The 19,780-nt window shown below is 39.9% G+C and overlaps 1 protein-coding gene across 1 annotated transcript; it reads right to left on the reverse strand.

The window, feature by feature from the left end:
* Nucleotides 1–1,264: 1,264 nt before the first annotated feature.
* Nucleotides 1,265–5,725, reverse strand: myct1a (myc target 1a). Its single transcript, XM_084738243.1, has 2 exons — nucleotides 5,428–5,725; nucleotides 1,265–3,451 (listed from the first exon to the last, which is right to left on the reverse strand). Exons 1-2 carry the CDS (start codon nucleotides 5,480–5,482, stop codon nucleotides 2,904–2,906), a joined length of 603 nt encoding a protein of 200 aa, XP_084594369.1. The 5' UTR covers nucleotides 5,483–5,725; the 3' UTR covers nucleotides 1,265–2,903.
* Between the last annotated feature and the right edge of the window lie 14,055 nt (nucleotides 5,726–19,780).

Consider the following 19,780-nt stretch of genomic DNA (forward strand, 5'->3'; position numbering starts at 1 on the left):
ACGCGATCAACAATGAGCAAATTGAAAACTTCCTTTTAAAAAAAGTAACGAGCAGACACAAATTTACGTGATGAATTATGTGTTATTCTAACCTTTTTTTTCACTCAACTTGCATTAAGATTTCTGTAATGATAGGTTGGTAGGAGGGCGGATCTTCCTCCCTTCCTGTATAGTGCTCTGGGGGCAGCAGTGTCCTTCACCTGCTAAACCTCACTGTGGTGTCCCCTCGTCAGGAAACATTGGTCAGGCCTGGGCATAGAAATAATAATCTGTTTGAAGGGTGTGGACTCCACATTTCTGCTCAAAGGGGGTTGACAAATTAATAGAAGCACCTGCAGTCCAATATAACAGCAATGCAATAAAAATTATTGTACAAAATCATAGTAATCACAGAGGTGCTGATGCTGGCTTTACTGGCTAATTGACTTGGGGCTGCAGTTTGTGGTGGTGTTGTGTTTGATTGTATTTTATTGGGTATTTACTTTATAAGGTAGTTCCCTCATTAAGGAAGTCATTTTTTCAAGTCTGTAATTTTACTCTTACTTAAAGCTGTTGGTAAACAGAAAGATAAGTGATTGTTTAGTCTCATTCCCAGGATGTCAAATGCCAATGTTTTTGAGTTGCTTAAGTTTCCAGGGCACAGCAAAATAAGCAGAAAATACAGTTACTACCAGACGCTAATAATAGGTCAAGTGATAACTGAAAGTGAGTATGTTTATGAGTCTATACATTGTTTTCTTCTTTCTTTGTTTAGGAAAATGTTGCATGTTATGCTCTTAAATTAATTGTATGTATGACTTGTAACCATGGCACAATCGAAAATAAGACTTCATCCTCGATTGGTCTTTCTTGGATAAATAAAGGTGAATAAAATAAATTACTGCCCAAATTGCATGACCCAAAGTAGTTAACTACTGAAAAGGCTACTGAGCTTTTAATATAGTTAAACTTCCACCCAGCTACTGCAAATTGTCATTAAACTAGTAACTGAACTACATATAGTTGACTACACCCCAACACTGTTTGTACACCACAATCTCAAAATACAGTAAGCATTTGTCTAACACAGTTAACAAAAATGGAACTTTAGAACCTTCTCTAAGTCAGTATTTCTTTGGGTAACTACTGTACTGAGTTGCAATATTTTTACAAGTCTTAATTTTATTATGTCCATATCCTGCGTTGCCTTACACATGATAAGGGCACTGCTGTGTTTTTGCAAGCAAACCACCTCCAGACCACAAACTTTATTTGGAAAACTCAGTGCTTTTGATTCTTGCTTTTATTGCATTAACTTATAAGCAAAGTTCAGTAAATTACATTCACATATAACACAGAAACTTCTGACACAGCGCCCAGTTTACTGCGTCTCTCTCACGCGCGCATACACACATAAAATTACTTTGAATGCCACACACACCCACAATACCACAGCTCTGTAAGAAACATGTGAGGCAGCAATTAAAACATTAAAAGAGTTTAAAAGTGTCTCCACTAGATCAATGACTCATCTTCAATTTATTAATCACAGGTGAACACACAAGCACTCATGTTCATTTGGGGTAGACACTCACACACAAGCATTCTCTCTTTTGCATAGTTATAAGATGATCAGCAGGGACAAAGGAGGAGTCTTGCTTTGCAGCGTAAATGCCCAGTCACCAATATGTGTTTGTAGATGTTTGCCTTGTCTAAATTAAACAAAGATTCTGTGCAAGCATACATGAGTGTCAGTCACCACTAAATACAGACTGCTGTTAGTGGACAGGAAGAATTTCTGTTAATGAGCAGCCTTTGTCACATTGCTGACACTGTCAAGCGAGTGTTTTTAAATACAACCCAAATTCCAATTAATGATTAACTTTATTGTTGTTGTTTTTTTTAATATACACATTTGATGAATTCAATGCCTGCAACATGTTTTGAAAAAGTTAGGAAAGGAGCATGTTTACCTCTGCGATACATCACCTTTTCTTTTAACAACACTCAGTAAGTATTTGGGAACAGAGGACACTGAATTGTTGAAATTTTTAAATCTGAAATTCTTTGTTATTCTTACTTGATATATACCTTCAGGTGCTCAACAGTCTGGGGTCTCTGTTGTTGTGTTTTTTGCTTCATAATGTACCACACATTTTCAATAGGAGCCACACTGTTGTAACACGCACAGAATGTGTCTTGGCATTGTCTTGCTGAAATCAGCAGAGACGTCTTTGAAAAATGGATGGCAGCATATGTTGCTCCAAAAACCTGTATGTACCTTTTCGGTATTAATTGGGCCTTCACAGATGTGACAGTAAGCCATGTCATGGATTAATTATGAGGATGGCCCTTTAATACCCAATGATGATACTGTTACCTTTTACCAATTAACCTGTAAGTACCTTTTAGAATGTTCCAAGCAGGTGTGTTTTTGAGCATATCACAACTTTCCCAGCCTTTGTTGTCCCTGTCCCGAGTATTTTGAAATGTGTTGCAGGCATCAAATTCAGAATGATTGTATATCTACAAAAAACAACAAGTTTATTAGTTTGAATGTAAAGTATGTTGTCTTTGTACTGTTTTCAGTTGAACACAAGTTGAAAATGATTTGTTTTTATTTACATTTCACACAACATCCCAACTTTTTTGGAATTTAGGTTGCGTTGTATGTCAGTATTTTATGATGAAAGACAAGTATGCTTATGTCAACACCAGATACAGTATGAACAAACCAAAGACATTGTTGTCTGAGAGTGTTATTGTGTTGAGCAGAGCACACAATTGATCTTGACACCCTTGTTTGCTCCATAGAGCTCCACCTGGTCATATAAATCAATACAGATGTAGTCCAATATCATTTGTAAATCCATTTACAACTCTGGGCTCATTTAGTTAGAGTCAGCCTGGTGCTCCCACCCCTCTCAGGTGCAAGTTTCCTGATAAGCTCTAATAATGCTCTCATAAGCTGGAGGTGGGGTCTGTGTAGCATGGAAACCCCTCAGGCCATTGTTCCCCCAAAATGACTCGGGTCTGGGTGGGGTGGCAGCTGGCTGGGCTCCTGTTTGAGCTGATCCAGTCGACGTGGTCAGAGTTGGCGTACGAGGCAGTGTGGTCTGGCTCCCCTCCTCTGCCTCCCTCGCGATCTGGCTGCACTGGAGGAGAGGGTGGAAGGTTGAGGCCCTGAAGCTGGATTTGTGCCCCAGTGGGTCGAGGTGGTCCGGAGAGGAAGTCTGGCGGTGGAAGCTGAAAGCAGCACTGACCAAACTGTTGTTGCTGCGCCGGTCATAACTGCTGTTGCGGTTGAAGCCTGGGCGGTTGCGAGAGGATGTGCGTGATTGGCGAGGAGGGCGGCGTGTGATGCTGGCGGAGCCTGCTCTGCGTCTGGACATCCAGGTCAATAGCACGTAAACCAGGGCCCCCAAGAACAGGCCCACGGCCATGGACACACAGAAAGCTATGATCAGAGGGACTGTGAAGAGAGAAACATGTATCCAAGAGGATATTTTATGATCTGTGTATGGATCCTTCACAAACAACCTCCATATTCTTGGTTTCTGGGTGATTTTTTTGAAGTAGGGTTGAACGAGGCACTTATTCATAGACAGATTTTTACCTACAATAGATGGTGGTTGACACTATCTCAGTTTGGAGAGGCAGCAGGAACACTGGTGTAAGAAGCTAAGCAATGTATTGCTGTGTCGGGGTCAGCAGCAAAACATATTTTAGGCACCTAAAAAAGGTCAGCCTAAAAAAAATAAGTATCAATTTAAGTGTACACTGTATGCAGAATATTTTTCCCACTTGATTTTGTTGTCAGACAGCCCTTTTTGAAGGGAAGTGATCGTTAAATGAGCTACAAATCACTCTCTTCAAACCAACCACACTCCACTGTCAAAATCAGTCATTTTACCTCACAAAACACGGGAGTTGCTGTTCTGTCGCTGCCTCAATCTGTTAGTTTGTTTGTGTTACTGTGTGACTTTGCTGAATTTGTTCTAACCCTTCATTCGAACAAACAGCATCAGCAACTCCTGTGTTCTGTGAAGTAAAATTATTTTGTCAAATGGATCTGGGGAGTGAATGGAAGCAGAAGTTTAAGTTACTAGAATATGGCACATCTAAGGACATAATGTACTGTGGTGTTTGCTGCCAGGTTCCCTATCTATCCAATAAGGTGAGCTAATTTTTCATCAGAAACAATGTCTTCAGAAAACACCACTACATAATTCATGGATAAGTGGACAGTACGAGTCACAGTTAAGAAAGACTGTGTTAAGTTGCATTAAATTGTTTTCTCTGTACTGTGTTTACATAAGTTTACACTTGAGCCACCAAAATGTACTTTGGCCACCAAATTTAGGGACTTCATAAAAAATCACTGTCTATATTTGGGTGAAAATATTCTAAATATAGCATACACTTAAACTGATATTGATTTTTTTCAGGTGGATACAATATGTTTCGCTGTTGCTCGTACTCCTGCTGCTTCTCCAAACTGGTGTTTGCCAACCGCCATCTACTACATCTCCTGTAAGTACACTGACCACGGATAAGTACCTCATACCCACTTCGAAAAATATGAACTATCCCTTTAACTTGCTTACTCTTCCGTCCACTGTGAGGGACAAGAATTTAATTATATTTATGTACATGCAAACACATTACTGCCCTTTTTTCTTAATAACTTCATGCATTAATGTCTCTTTTTTTATCGTCCCCTGGGAATGGAAGGAATTTTAATTAGAATCTCTGCCCTTACCAAGATTACAAAAACCATCTGCTTGCAACAAATGGAGGATTGCCAACAATGTCTTGCAAGATGGTGCCCCTTGACAAAGTAATAATAGGCTTTCCTCTTTCATGTTTACCAGAGCAAGTTTTTTTTAGGAGAAAACAAACTTATTGCATTTCATTCCCACAAAAAAAGGCACTGACTTTTTTGCTCGTTGTGTCTTTGCCTTTGGAAGCAGTATTGCCAACATAACTGTGCTTTAGAGAAAAGAGAGAATGCAGCGGCTAAGACAAATCCTGTTGGACCACTGCCAGGGAAAACAAATCAATTTCCTTTTAATACAGTTAAGCATTAAAAAGACTGAACCTTTGCTACCAACCCATATTTCCACAGCTGTTTTTTTTTTTTTCACTAACTTTAGGAAAAGGGAAACGAGACACTGGTCAAAAGTCATCTGGAAATGACATTTGGAAAAACTGAGGAAAAAAACACTAAGAAAACATTTCTGTACACTATAGATTTGGTGTGAGTATTTGTAAAAAATAGCGAGAGGCTTGTTTTTTCCAGTTAGTTGGAAAAAGTAATCTTCAGAAGGAATCTGGAGCACATATTTTATCTATTCCAGAGGCGATTAAACCTTGAATTCCTGAGAGGAACAATCAAAGAGACCACATGAAATGACCCGCTAAAAGAGAAGAGAAGAAACAACTTACCAGCATCAAAAGACTCAAGTATTTCCAGAAAGAGATTTGTGTTGTTCTCGGCCATGATTTTTCTGTCCTGTCACAGGAGAAGAAGACAGACTGACACTCAATTCAGTCTCTTCTTCTCCTTTCTCCTTTTCTTCTGTCAGTTTTTGCCTGTCTCTTCTTCTGATGGGTTTTCCTGTGTTTCTGCCTTTCCTCTTTCCTGTCCTCTCACTTTCTCTGTCAGTACGTCTGCCTCCCTCACAGGGAGACTCAGCCCAGAGGCACACACAGGACTGACTGACTGGCGGCTAACTCTGGCAGTCGTCTTGTTTATGGAAGCGGAAAACTACGCTGTCACATTTCCTGCTTTTCTGTTTGAAATTAGCAACAGGAGGGGCTTATCTATCCAGGACAGAGATCCTGGTGGTGGGGAGACGGGGTGTTGCTGTAATCACTTCCTCCCCCATCATTTCCTTCAGGTTGATTAATGTGAAATGGTGTCACCCCCAGCGCCATAAGACTGCTGCTTTTACTAAAGCGAAGTCCACCACACTCACCAATATTTTTGTTCCGTTCAGAAATGATAAATATTTCAATCTTTCATATTTTTTTTTCTTCCACCACAGAGACCACAGGCGACAGTGTTGCCATAAGCTGCACCAGCAGTTGCAGCCCAGGCTCTGAAATATGTGTTGAAGGCAAAACCACAGCAGGCATTGATGGTGGCAACACTGTAAGTGCTTTTAATACTCAGTTGTGATGATGCAAAAAAGTGACACTACTCTGTTGCATTTTTAAACAGACTGTGAGCATGTGGATATGCTCTGATTTCCAGCGTCTTTGTTAGTAAGCTCAGTCTTTCCACAGTGTCTGCCAGGTCAGCGGTGCCTGCATTGGACGTCTGGTCCTTTCTGAGTTGGAGAGCTCCAGTGAAAACATTGTAGTTTGATAAGCAGCACAGCTACTCTTTCAATGCACCAACATTTTTTTTTACTTTTTTTTTTAAAATAACATAACAAATCAAGGTTACACTGACTGTTTATTCCACACTATGTTTATTGTCATTTTTTTAAATAGCATTCCATTAAGATACATGCAGTAACAATCATTTGAGACCAGAAATAGCTTACGTACATTACACAGACACACACACACTCAAAGGCACACACTCAACTGGCACCAACATTGGATGGAATACAACTAAAACAAGACTTTTCAACACAAGTCCATGTTTCCATATTTCATGATTGATTTGATTTTCTTTTATTTTTGTGTCATGCACACAATGCGCCCAACCCTCATGGATAAGACACCAAAAATAGTTCCACTGCTCAAACAATTTCCTTTCAATACAAAATGACTGTCCATTTTACAGCTCTGTCTTAAACAGAATATTTTGCAGTGTCTCTGAATATAGTCTGCTGCAAAAATGGTTCAATTTCTAAAGTACAACTCAAGTTTCTCATACTCTTCCAACCAAGAGAAAACAACACAAATGGAGGACATTTTAACAAAAAGTGAATTCCTTAAAGGTTGAATCAGTAGGATTTGTCAGAGCTTTTTTGTAAACACGCCAGAAAGTTGCCAAAATATTAAATCACAAAATGACCATAATATATCATTAGAGATAAAGGAAACATGTTAAATTCTGTTCCAGCCCATAACTTGTGTTATTGTTTACTCATTTCATGTTAATTAATTTAGTTAAAATTAATGCTGAATATTCACCAAATTAGTTAGTGTCTGTTTGTGAGTCATAACAAATGATTAATGATCTTTTAGAAGGAGTAGATGTTGAGAACATGACAGTGTGACAGGTAGTAAGACAGGCAGTCACTGAACCTCAACTCCAGAGTGTGTGTTTTCAGAACAGTGGACTTTTGTTTTCAAGATAACAGGCTTAGCTTTACATTGATAGACGGTTGACAGTTATAAACATTTGATCAGCTTACAGTGTAGGACTCATCCTTGCTCATTATGTAGTGTTCTTTAAGTTTTATTTGCAAACCAGTATGCTGTTTAATATTTAGATACATCACCTGTCGCCTCCAAATTTATACATACCTCTTATATCCTCAAATTTCATTAGAGGTGTTCTACACATTAGGCTGTCTGTTCATATTTTGATGATATCTTTTTAACAATAAATATTTAGAAGTGTTTTTGATATCTTAGTCAAAACAAAGCAGAACTCTGAAGACAGATAATTTTCCAAATAATTTTTTGTATTCTCTCCCTTTTCACCAAGTGTAAACTGTTCATTTCCACAAATATGAGTAAAACTGCTCACTCTTGATCCTACGGTCAGCATTGTTTTGATCCAGTGTAAACCAAATCTGCAGGGTCATCAATACAGTCAGAAGGAAGGACACGAGTAGTCATATTGGTATGCATCTAATGTAGACCAGCCCTTCTGCCCCATCAGCTTTGGATTTTACTTTCAAGGGTTGATTGTAAGCCATCATTAAACTATAATTCAACTGCAACATTAATCAAATCAACCTATTAATCCAGTTCTGTCCAGTAAGATGAAAAATATTTAGATTTTCAGACAAAATCTTTGTGAGTGTATCACAACCTTCAGCCTTCTCACTGGCACAGAGAAGGAGAGAGAATAACCCGACCAAAGCTTGAACTTCCTTTAATTGTTGGCTCTGCTGTAAAACCTGTCCAAAATAACCAGCGACCACTGATAACAGCCTGTGAAATAGTGTGTGTGGCCATTGTATTCTGTTGTAGAGTAATTGGAGTGTAATGAGTCATTCTGTTCATAGGTGGAGGAGACATTCTTTGAGCTTCACAGCTTGAGTTCATGGCTTAGTCAAAATGTCATTGGGCATAGTGGTGAGAAAATACGGTGTGTATTACGTTATGTCTTAACAAGGAAAGTCATATAGAACAGTGTGGAGTTTCTAAATCTATTTATTTGACAAATCAGTATCTTATCAACGTCCTAAACAGAAGCTTTTATCAATGTGCCATTTTAGGACAGCACTTATGTATTCATAAAGATATTATAGGAGAGGCAAGTGGTAAGTGATATGTTGTGGCATGTTTTTCTTTCTTCATTAATATCACTCTGGGCAGTAATATTTGGTTGTGGAAGAGGATGAATTGGTTAGAGAAAAAAAAAAAAAAAAAAAACAACCACCAAGGAAGGACAGTCTACACTATGTGCTCCTTCTATTCCCTCTTTGACCAGTAGATGGAGAAATACTCCAGGATAACTTCACAGCACATCTCATCAGAGATTAGTTTCACTCCCAGCCAATCCATTAAATGTGTAGACTACTTTGTTTTGAGATGTTCAATTCAAAAATGCAGTTCAACCACATTTTTCCACAAAAGTAATATTGAGCTGGACATGCGTGTCATATTTCAGGTCAATCAGATTTATCATGTGAGGCTTGTGGCCTCTCTAAAATGATAGTTTTGGGTGCAATTATAGCGCCACCATGTGGCTGATTTGGCTCATATTTCTTAGGAAGCTGATGCATGTCATTTCCAGTTATTGCACCAAGTTTGATGCTTCTAGCTCATTCAATCTCGTGGGACTTTGAGGTTTTTTGGCAGAAAAATAATAATAAGGAACTAGAACAAACTTACTAGGTTCTAGCCCTTCAGACTTGACCCTAACTAGATTAAATTACTTGTAGTTTTATGCAAAACAGAGCTGTAGAACAGTACTTCTCTCTTTAGCTTTAGTTTGATTTTGACAAGCCGGTGGACAACGAACTTTCTAATGAGATTTTAGAAAAGTGCTGACTATGTATGAAAGAGATTACCACACTGGCGGTCTTGGTCCCAGCTCTCTGCCTGTGCAATGATTAGATAAGAAAACGGATCTTAGCAGGAGAAGGTTTGGCCTTTAAAGGAAGATTTCCTACTGACCCCTGTCACTGTGCTTTGTCTCTGCTCTCTGCTCCCCTCTGCTGCAGCGGTGTGTGCTCTCTCCGTTTTGCTGAATGTGTTTGGTCCTGAGGGGCTCTGGACGGTAGAGGTCACCCCGAGCCAAGCCGAGCTGCGTAAAAATGTAGGAATCAGCAGTCCGTCCCTGCTGCAGAGGAGCCGGCCAATCCAGCTAAACCCCACAATGCATCACACTGGCAAGTCAAACAGCTGGTTCTGACAGCGTAACCAAGAAATGGTTAGATTCACATGCACATTTATTAGGATCAAGTGCTGATTTAGATGTGACTGAGTGGGGTGAGGTTAAACTGTCAAGGTAATTGATTTGCCCCTGGCTTTGGTTTATGGGTTAGGTATATAATTTGAATCCATTATATTTATCATTGTATGTTTTCTGGGGAGTTTAGAATTTATCTGGTTGTGAATTTTGCCTTTATTACCCCACAAACAAACCCTATAAACAGAGTTGCCTGTGTTTGGAAATGACGAGTTTTTCATGTTCAACAATTCCTAAATCTAAACAATCACCCCTCCCTCCCCAACTCTGTTGTGGCTAAGAGTGTTTTTTTCCCAGTAAACATCATGTTTACTCAGTCACTGTAGACAAATAGTTCACAGCAGAGCTTTTAAAGGGAGCCTCAACCATGCAGATGCAGAAATCTGGACTCACAAATAGCCTGTGGAGGGCTGTTCTGTTGTCCTGTTGATTCACACCCATAAATCCCCCCATTCACCTGCTCTCAAAGCCACTATCTTATTAACATAAAGCCATTCCATAAATTAATCCCGGAAGCAGATTGCCCAATACTGTCATCACAACAGATTGAACTCAACATGCATCTGTGCGTTTCAGTCTGATTCGTCTACCAAATAAATTGAGCTGAGGATCTGCCATCAATTCATCATTTATCAGCTTTTCTATTTTTCACGGCTTCTATCTCTCATTTTATTGAATGAGGCTTTGGCCGGAGCATGTGCATCTCCCCTTTCAGCTCCTCTAAGAGCTCTCCTGAGATGATGATGAAAGGACTTGTCTAATGGGATTACACATCGTGATAAGTGCTCAGAGCCTAGTGGTTCATCACACCTCCCTCCTGCATTTCAAAGAGTGGCATTGATCTGCTGTGTGCAGTAGCATATGTTGGATATAGAGTTTTGGGGAGATGTTTGATGGATTGTTTATGTGAATCACAGATTGTCTTAAAAACTGCAAAACATGCATATGAGTTCGTGTTTTCTTAACACTTCTTAGGAAAATCCACCCTTTTATAAAAATCTGCAGTTTTTTTAGAGAAGTTGCTCAAGGTTTGATTTGTGAGTTGGAGAAAATCCCCCTTTAACCCAAGCAGCAGTAGGGTAGACTGAAATGGTGATGTCATGAGATAAATCCTGGAGCTGCTCACTAAGCAGTGAATAAAGGACCGACCCCTAGTACACTCTAGGAGAACATGGTGACTAAATTATGAGGACATTTTTACAGTTGAAGCTACAAGGAGTTTTTACCTGGTTATAAGAACAGTTTCAAATTTTCCTTGGCAAAGCTACAGTGAGAGGAGATTTTTATTTAGATCATTTTATTTTTGACATTTTATTTTCTGATTATCACTGTGGAAACACTACCCCTTTTGTTCACAGGAGCCTCCAAAATCAAAATATGAGAGTTCCTTGTAAGAGCTTCATCAGTTTAGTATGCACACACTTTTTTTTATCTGTTTAGTGTACTATACATTTCCACAGAGGTGGGTTCATAACTGTTGAAGAGGCTGCGGTTCACATAGAGTTCAGGATCAGCAACTCCAAATTCAGCATATCTTACAGATCTAACTATAATGTAATAGAACAAAAAAAGGAAAGAATTTTTAAAAAAGTGCATCTTTTAGGTGACCAGCAAGTATTTACTGTACACTAATCCATCGAGATAACATGTATACTTACTATCAAGGTACAATCATACCTCAATAAAAAGTCCACAATATGATATTTATTGTGATTTTTAAAAACAAAGAGAAATTATGAAAAAAAAAGTCCTTTGAATCTGATTTGTACAAAAATTTGCCTTTTTGTTTTCATTTAAAGTGCTCTGCTCTGAAATAAAATAAAAGTAGCCAGCTATGACCTCAGCACATGCAAAAAAATGGCATGCATTGTCTTTCATAATGCATAAATGATGTATGTTCAATTTCAAAACAAAAACAATGCAACAGTCAATAACAGTCTCATTATAAAATAAAAATAATAAAATAATATACCATGTAATATCATGGTAGATATTGTAACTGTCCGGTATGGTAATGTGTCAGTTCTGTTTTAGGGTGGATTTTACCTTTAACACAAATAGAATGCCTGCCCTTTCTAAGTAAGAAATGTGTTGTTACCATCATAAGTGAGGCTTGCTGCAGCTAATTCATTTCCCTCTTTTCTCCGTGTTGTGTCTCTTTGTCATTTTCTCACTTGCTGACATACACACACACTCAAAAACCTAACACACACATGTCATGCAGTAGAACCATGAGAAAATAAGCTGGCATGCTATTGGTCCTGATGTCTCAATGAGAGACTAGATCCATCCCTTGTGATTGGACAGCAGGTGGCAGTGCATACAGACCAGGAAGCTGTCCTGTCTGCAGAAGTGACGAGGCGAACACACACACTCTGTACACATACAGTATACACTTACATCATCATCATCATCAGGAGGGGGAGGAGCTTCACAGAGTGTGAGGATTGCAGACTGCTACTGCAACAGGGATGACTTCAGAGGAGAAACACAGCAGCATGGGCACGCTTCAGCCTTCATAGCCTGCAGTCAGAGTGAAAACACAGAGCTGCTGCAGTCCAGTGAGAGTCCTGATCACAGCATGACAGCCTCGCCAGGGTGACGCACAGGAGTAAGGACGTGACTTTGTTGACCTTAGGACAGCGGCATGGCATCACCCCGGCGCTATGGACACTCTGCTCGGGATATAACCAACGTGATGCAGAAGCTGCAAGGTAGGCATAAAATGCTTACTCACTGACACTGCTCCACCTCGGCTTGCAGCACTTTTAGAGGTGACCTAGTGCCTGTCATGACACAGCAGAACAGTATGATCTGACTGTCACTGAAAGAATGTCTTACATGCATCTTGTCCTTCCTGGTAAGTCTTATCTGTGGGGTGTTGGAATGGTTTGGTATGGGAAGGACATAACTACTGGAATATGCAATGTCACAACGTGCAGCACTCAAGTTCACTGGAAATGTTAAGGTTATAATCTGTTATATTTTGTCTATGATTCATTTGCTATCAGTGCTTTAGTTTGCTTTCTGTGGAGTTTTTTTCCCCTCATAGAGATGCAGCTGTTAGTCAGTGCGTAAAACTGCACAGTATGGCAGGTTTAAGGCTGTTGAGTTGCAGCTTTTTCTACTTTTGGGGGCTGAAATAACCAGTAGAAATGAGATAAATTTGAGCCTGTGTGTGAGAGATTGCATTATTGCATTTTTCTTGTATGTATTTACTATTGCTGAATAATTAATTGAAAGTTTGTCAAAACTGCAGTGTGGTGCACTGCAATTTTCAAACTGCAGGATGCACAACATTTGTTAAAGGAGAAAGACATAGCAATTGCAAATGCAAAAATGAGTACTGCAGTCCAAATATCGAGTTGGAGCCATAGACTGTATATTAAATAGGTTGAAATCCTATTTTATATACAGTCTACGGTTGAAGTGAGTTGTTTCACCTTACCCCCTCCTCCCCAGACTCAAGGAAGTTCAGGCAGGCTGCAGGAACACTGCAGGAGCGCAAGACAAGCGTAAAATTGTAAATTGGCAATAACAAGTAAGGACGGGTCCTACACTGTACATTGTCTGTCAATGTAAAGTTAAGCCCACTGCTCTGAAAATAATCACTCTGGAGTTTGAGTTCAGTGACTGCTTGTCTCACTGTCTGCCAGACTCAATTCTCATATTGCTCAATTTATAGATATCTACTCCCTCTAAAAGATGATAATGACTTGTTATGACTTGTAAACAGACAATTACTCATTTGGCGAATATTGTTTGCTGTATGGTTGCTGTGTGTTTCTCTGTGTGTACATGCTCACATGTGTGCAGATACAGTACAGTATGTGACCACATGTGAATAGACTGGAAAGCAGACAATAGCAAAGCTAATCCCCAGAGAAGCTGACATGATGAAGTCTATTCCTCCCGCCTCACTGCTGTAGTAGCAGGACTATCTTATTACGGTGATATTCTCACCCAACAGTACGTATAACAAACTGGCATGAATTACAGTTTACCTTTGGCACATTAAAATAAGCAATTCGGTCTTTCTTATCTTATCTCACCTCTGCTCTTGAAACTTTTTTCTCATTTGTACACTATATTTACAGCAGATATCAACATTTATTCAGTCTTTTCCCCGTCCTAGAAGTCAAATAATGTGGGTGTATCATTTTTCTACTCTAGTTCACTAGCTTCCACCTGTAAAACAGTGTATTTCTGCGTGGCAAAATCACACAAAGTCCTCACTGAATGAATCTGATTGATGACACTCGCAAAATAGCAGGAAAGTCAGGTGACACCAGAGCTGAGATCCAATATGGCAGCTCCCCATGTGGCTTCTGAGGTGGCAGTTTCTGTGAGAGCTGAGACCAGCGTCACCAGACACGTGGCTCCTCTGCATCACTGTGTGCAGGTGTGGGTGCACACTTTGAATCCCGATTGATCTAATTTTAGAAGCTTCCCCTGAAGCTGCCTCTCCAGTGGTACAAAGACAGACCGATGTTTTTATACATATTCAGTGAGAATTAAACAAGTTATCACATTGCATAGGTGTGAAATCGATCCATTATTTATGCATCATTCAAAAAATAAAAAGCAGAGAGATCTCTGTTTTGTAAAGGCTGCAGAATATTTTATGCACACTAAAAATGTTGTTCCAGATATCTTTGCAAGCTAACAAGGTTTACCTGTAGAGAGTATGCTGTCATATGGGAGTCCACTGCTTGTAGCTACATTTAGCTACAGTCTCATTTAACACTACAAGGTAGCAAATGACACAAGCTGTAAATAATGCAGTTTTGTCCCGAGTGTGGCTTGCTCCAAAAATACTCTTCAGACCGGGTCCTGCAGTTGGGGGTGTGTGTACGCTGGCTGGTGAAAACCTTTATCTAATTACACCAAACAGTCGTTCACCAACAGTTGCTTTGTTGTTGATGTCTCGTGGCATCTCGCCATTTCAGATAAGATGTGTCTAGTTGCCCTGGTTATCCTCACAACATGGATGGACTGAGGATTTGTGGAAACAAACTGCCACATTTGTACTACCCAGAGAGACACATATACAATTTCAGTGGCATCTGAATTACATTGGGTGTCTTCTGCTTGCCTGGAGTAGAAATATACTTTAAAGGGGTAGTTTTGAGTTTTTGGATTGGGGTTGTATGAGGTACACACCCCCATTTTGGAGAAGTAGAGATGAGTACTGGCACAGAAGCTAAGCAATTTACTGCTGTGGACAGGATCAACAGTGAATATGTTTTAGCCACCTAAAAAAAGGCTACCTAAAAAAAAAGCAGCTTAAAGTACAATACCAAAATCCAATTTAATATACAGTCTACAGTTGAAGTGAGGACACTTAGGCAGAAGAGCAAAACTAGCATAACATTGTGCATTAACAAAAAATAATCAATGACTACTACTAGACTCTAGGTTGCTCAGCTATTTATAACTCTCAAATGTAAAGCTAAGCCTATTATCCAAAAAACAAAAACCCACTGCTCTGAAAATATGCACTAAAGTTTGAGTTCAGTGACTGCCTGCCAGGCTCCATTAACATATTGCTCAATTTAACCGTTATAAACAATATTTTCACTGCCTAACTTTGCTTTATCAGACAGCCTTTCCTGTGGGAAACTACCATTATTTAAACCAAATGTTGCTCTCTCCAAATCCACCAGACTCCTTTGACAAAACTACTGATTTTATCTACCGCTGCCTCAGTCTGTTAGTTTTTTTTTCTGCTATTGTGTGACTTTTGTGTTTTAAACTGTTAGCTTGGATTCACTAAAGTCACACAATGACACAAACAAATTAGCCAATTGATGCAGCAGTGGACCAGTAGTTCCTGTATTCTACAAGATACAATGAGTGTGTTTACCAGTGGATTCTGGTTGCTTTGGAGAGAGCGATATTTGGTTTTTATTACAGAAAACTCCTGTCAGAAAAGGTTGCCTGACAGCAATGTAAAGCTGTGAAAATATGCTAAACATAGCAAAACTTTAACTTTGATTGATTTTTCTTTGGTGGCTAAAATACATCATGTTGCTTATCCTGACCACAGCAGTTCATTGATTAGCTTCCTACACCTGCGCTTCTGCAGCTTCTTTAAAGTGGGGGCACTGACTATGGATAAAAGACTTCTGAACTATTTCTTTACGTCTGTGTGTGAATGGATTTGCTCAGATATCAGCTACATACAAACCACTCTTCTTTATTCCATATATATTCTCCTCTGAGTGCATGATCACATTAGCTTATTTACGAGGGGGGGCGCGGAATCTAATTTGACGTGACATTTATTTGATGTGCTCTGGTTGCCATCCATCTCCTGGGAGACGAGAGCTGAACCTGTGATGATATCATCAAGACGTGTTGTAAGAATCAAAGAGCAACACTTATGTTTTCATTAGTCTGAACATAAAACATCTCATAGCATAAGTGGAACATAACATCAGCATGTGTTCCTTGTCTTTGGTATCATGCAGCGTTTCTATAGGAAGTCACAGGCTTGGTCCCAAATGACAGCACTAAATGAAATCAGTTTCCCCTTTGGTCGGCTAGCTTGTTTTTCATTTCTCAGGGTTGCAAAAATCGTGTCTCTCCGATGGGATAATCATTCAGAAATTTGTTATATTGATGTGTGACGTTCACATGTTTTTGGGGAAAACTTGATTGCAATCTAATTTCTCACCTCCTGAGAATTAAATACAGGTAATCCAATACGATTTGTATCTCTTTTAACACCTGATTAGATTAACGTATTTTATACCTCCTCTCAAGAGAGGACAATGTTTTCAAATTAGCCACGTTTCACAAATCACCAGATACCATGAAATGAACTATCCTCCCTTCAGGCTCAATTTGGAAGCTGTTAGCAACCGCTCAGTGCAACATCAAAACAATCAAAACTTTCGCCCCAGTTCTGGGTCTGTGTTTTTCTCCTTTCAACCGTCTCTTTTGGTGTACCTCTCTGTCGCAGCGAAAAAACAGCAATTAGTGACACCATATGGCAGAGAACGGCGAGGCCGCTTTGAACACCTCCCAGCCTGAACTCCTCCATATGCTGTGGAATTTCCTGTTTGTTGTCTCTCATTAATGAGAAAAGCGATGCACTGTTTTTCCTATTTCAATTCCTCACCTGTTTTTTGCCATCATGGGCGGCAGAGGCGTACATTCCCACCCACACCTCTGGGTTTTACCGTCTGCTAGCCTATCAAGCGAACAAGTCTGCTAAGTCTCTCTGTGTTAGGGGCACCTGCTGGAGTTTTCTGAGCGTAGGCTGCATGTAATCCTGTGCTGGCAATTTCCTTGTGATCAGATACAGGCAGAGATTGCAGCAGATTGAATTTCTCAATCAGTGCAGGTTTTATGCAAAGCTTAGTGGCTGCGTTTAAGAAAATTCTGCAGTATAGTCCAATTTAATGTACTTTTGTTTAAGGAGGATGGTGTGTAGGAAGAGAGGTGAAGACGAGGGTAAAGGGCAAGGGCAACAGAGGTCAGCACATCTGGGAGACGTGAGTGCCACGCTGAGAGTATTAGATAGATGAAATTGGGATGAGACAGACAGCAGGAAAAGCAAGAAAATGAGACTGGACGAGCTGAGAGCCCACACAGTGAATCTGTGTTTTTCAAATCTGGTCTTGTTTTATTAAGATTTTATGTATGGAAACCCATTTCTAATCATTTTAAGTCTAAATACTGAGTTAGTATCTCAAAGTAACAAGAACATTTTTTAAGGAAATTACTTAGCATGTCAAAACTTGGCCAGGCTTTCTGGTATGTTTTGTGCAAAGTTTAATGTCTATAAAGAAATGCAGTATGGTCTAAATTTAATGTCATTTTGGCTAAGGAGGATGCTTAGCAGGAGGAAAGGTGAAGAAGAGGGTAAAGAGCAAGGGCGATAGAGGTCAGCACATCTGGGAGACATGAGTGCCACACTGAGAGTATTGGATGGATGAAATGGGAATGAGACAGGCAGCGGAGAAAAAGCAAGAAAATGAGACTGGACAAGCAGGGGGGAGACCAGTTTTTAAGCTGCTGATTGCTAGTGGGACTGGCACAGATCCTCATGTTGGCACTGGGCCAGGGTGACATCCTGTTGCCAGGGGCGACATTATGGTTTGGCCGCAGCCAAGGAAGGCCCAAGCAGACGGTCACCTTGAGCCATGCCAGCCTCCTGTTTAGTTCTGACACCACCATTTATCGTCTGTGGCTGCGGATACCGTGGCTTCACACACACACATATGCCCACACTCACACTCAGACGCCGAAACAAACACTTGGTGTTAAAAATAGCCGCGATGCATCTTTTTTACCCCCAATCATACCACTGGGAGTCAGCAGTTTAGCTGAGTGGTTAAACAGATGTATAACAGCTCTTCAAGGCCGCCGGACCGTTAACATGAAGCCATTACTCTGTTGTAGCCTCAGAACTGTGGCAGTAAGGCCAGTGTGGGATAGAGCTGTTATTTATTCTGCAGTTTCTTCTCCTTGTCTTTCCAGATTGTGTTTGTGACTCGTTGCCATAGCGGCGGTCGCATGACAGCCAGCACAGGCTTTTTTCGCCCTGTGGGCTTATTGGCCGTATCTGGTTCAGCTTCTGCTTCTGAAACAGAACATTATGTTTGATAAAATGACGTGTGTGTGTCTCTGTTTGTGTGTCTGTGTACTAAGAGGTGTTTAGTCCATGCTAGTTTCTCAGTGACAGCTTCTATTGCAGATGAGATTATAATCTGTTTTGACCTGACAGTCAGTGAGGGTTTGAGTGACATATCACAAGATTAGGTCACTGGGGGTCCCACCCTCACAATATGGAGGGCGGGCCAGACTTCATCTACTATAAAGCCTCTTTCAAAGATCCCACCTTCATGAAGGTCAGGGTGTTTTCCAACAATAGTTCAGTCAAGCGAAATATCAAACATAAGCATCTTTTGTATTGTTAGTTCAAACCAGGAGTGAAGAAATTGTATGTATGTATGCAGTATTACTTTCTTATGACATTTCTGTGTGTACATTTCTGCCAAGCTGGATGTCTGTTGACTTAGCTGAATTTTGCATGACAGATTGCTTAAAATGTTATGCAACAACTCATGACATTTAAGAAACAACTAGGGTCAGTCCCCTCAGGAGTTTTCAGACTTTTTCATGATTATTGTAACTTAAAATGCCCTATTTCAAGGCAGGTTCTTTAAAAACAATATGCTGCATGTTTTGATTTTTGCAATGAAATTGCAGTAGCTAGTAAAAATTGCAATAAAACTGCACGAAATTATAAAAGTGCACAGAGCATTGTTCAATATCAACAACAATGATAAGCCTTGTGTTCTTCTCAGTAACCATGACAACATAAGATATAAAGATACCAAAAAATGGTAAATAAAAAGCATTCATTCGCTTCATTGAGATGCATCTGCATGATGCTTGCACTTTGGTGCGTATACCCTCTGAGTAGTTGTAACTGTAACTAATTCACCTAAGGACTCACGCATATGCATTAGGCTACAGCAGTAAGCACAATTTCTATATTTTACATTCAGACCTTCTCCCATTACAATGGTCTGGATGTCTTGTTGGCAGCACACAGCACATGTAGTTCCTTTTTATGACATTTAACATGAAACATTAAATGTGTTGAAATTATGTCTTTGTGTAGACTAGATTTTGCCCACCAGTAGAATATGACTTCGAAGAAATGCCTTCACGCTAATCAGCATCGTCCCTCTTCAGCCTACTGAACACCTACTACTGAAGAAATTATCAGAATGATTAAACAAATTTGTGTTTTGTCACACAATGTTACAACCTCATTGTAGCTGGTTGAAAAGGAGGCGAAAAGAAGTCATAGACGTTCAGGCTGAATATTGCCCAATTTTTAACTAGATATCAACATTGAATCCTCACTTGGAGCTCATTGGGAAGCAGCATTTGATTAGATGCAGATGCAATGAAAGGAGTATTTACGGGACCCTGCAGTACGAAGTGTTGTTGACCCAGTATGGACCATTACATTCAATGTGGAGAAAAATTACAGCTTTAGGTCACACTGATTCCACGATACACTTCCTTCAGCATTTCTGGAACATCTCTGATTCTGTCTGTCAGATTGAAGGATCAGATAGTTTTGATGGACATCCAGAACAATGTCCTCACAGATAAAAATCCTGACGCTTGAGCATGTGACCTTAAGACACATTCAGCCTCTGT

Source organism: Lutjanus erythropterus, chromosome 15 (genome assembly GCF_056507025.1).
Source record: "Lutjanus erythropterus isolate fLutEry1 chromosome 15, fLutEry1.hap2, whole genome shotgun sequence".
Lineage (NCBI taxonomy): Eukaryota > Metazoa > Chordata > Actinopteri > Lutjaniformes > Lutjanidae > Lutjanus > Lutjanus erythropterus.

Excerpts from the sequence above, each read along its gene's own strand:
- myct1a (XM_084738243.1), bottom strand. The coding sequence starts at position 5,482 with ATGGCCGAGAACAACACAAATCTCTTTCTGGAAATACTTGAGTCTTTT. Across the intron at positions 3,452-5,427 it reads ACTTGAGTCTTTTGATGCTG|TCCCTCTGATCATAGCTTTC; the intron begins GTAAGTTGTTTC and ends CTCTCTTCACAG.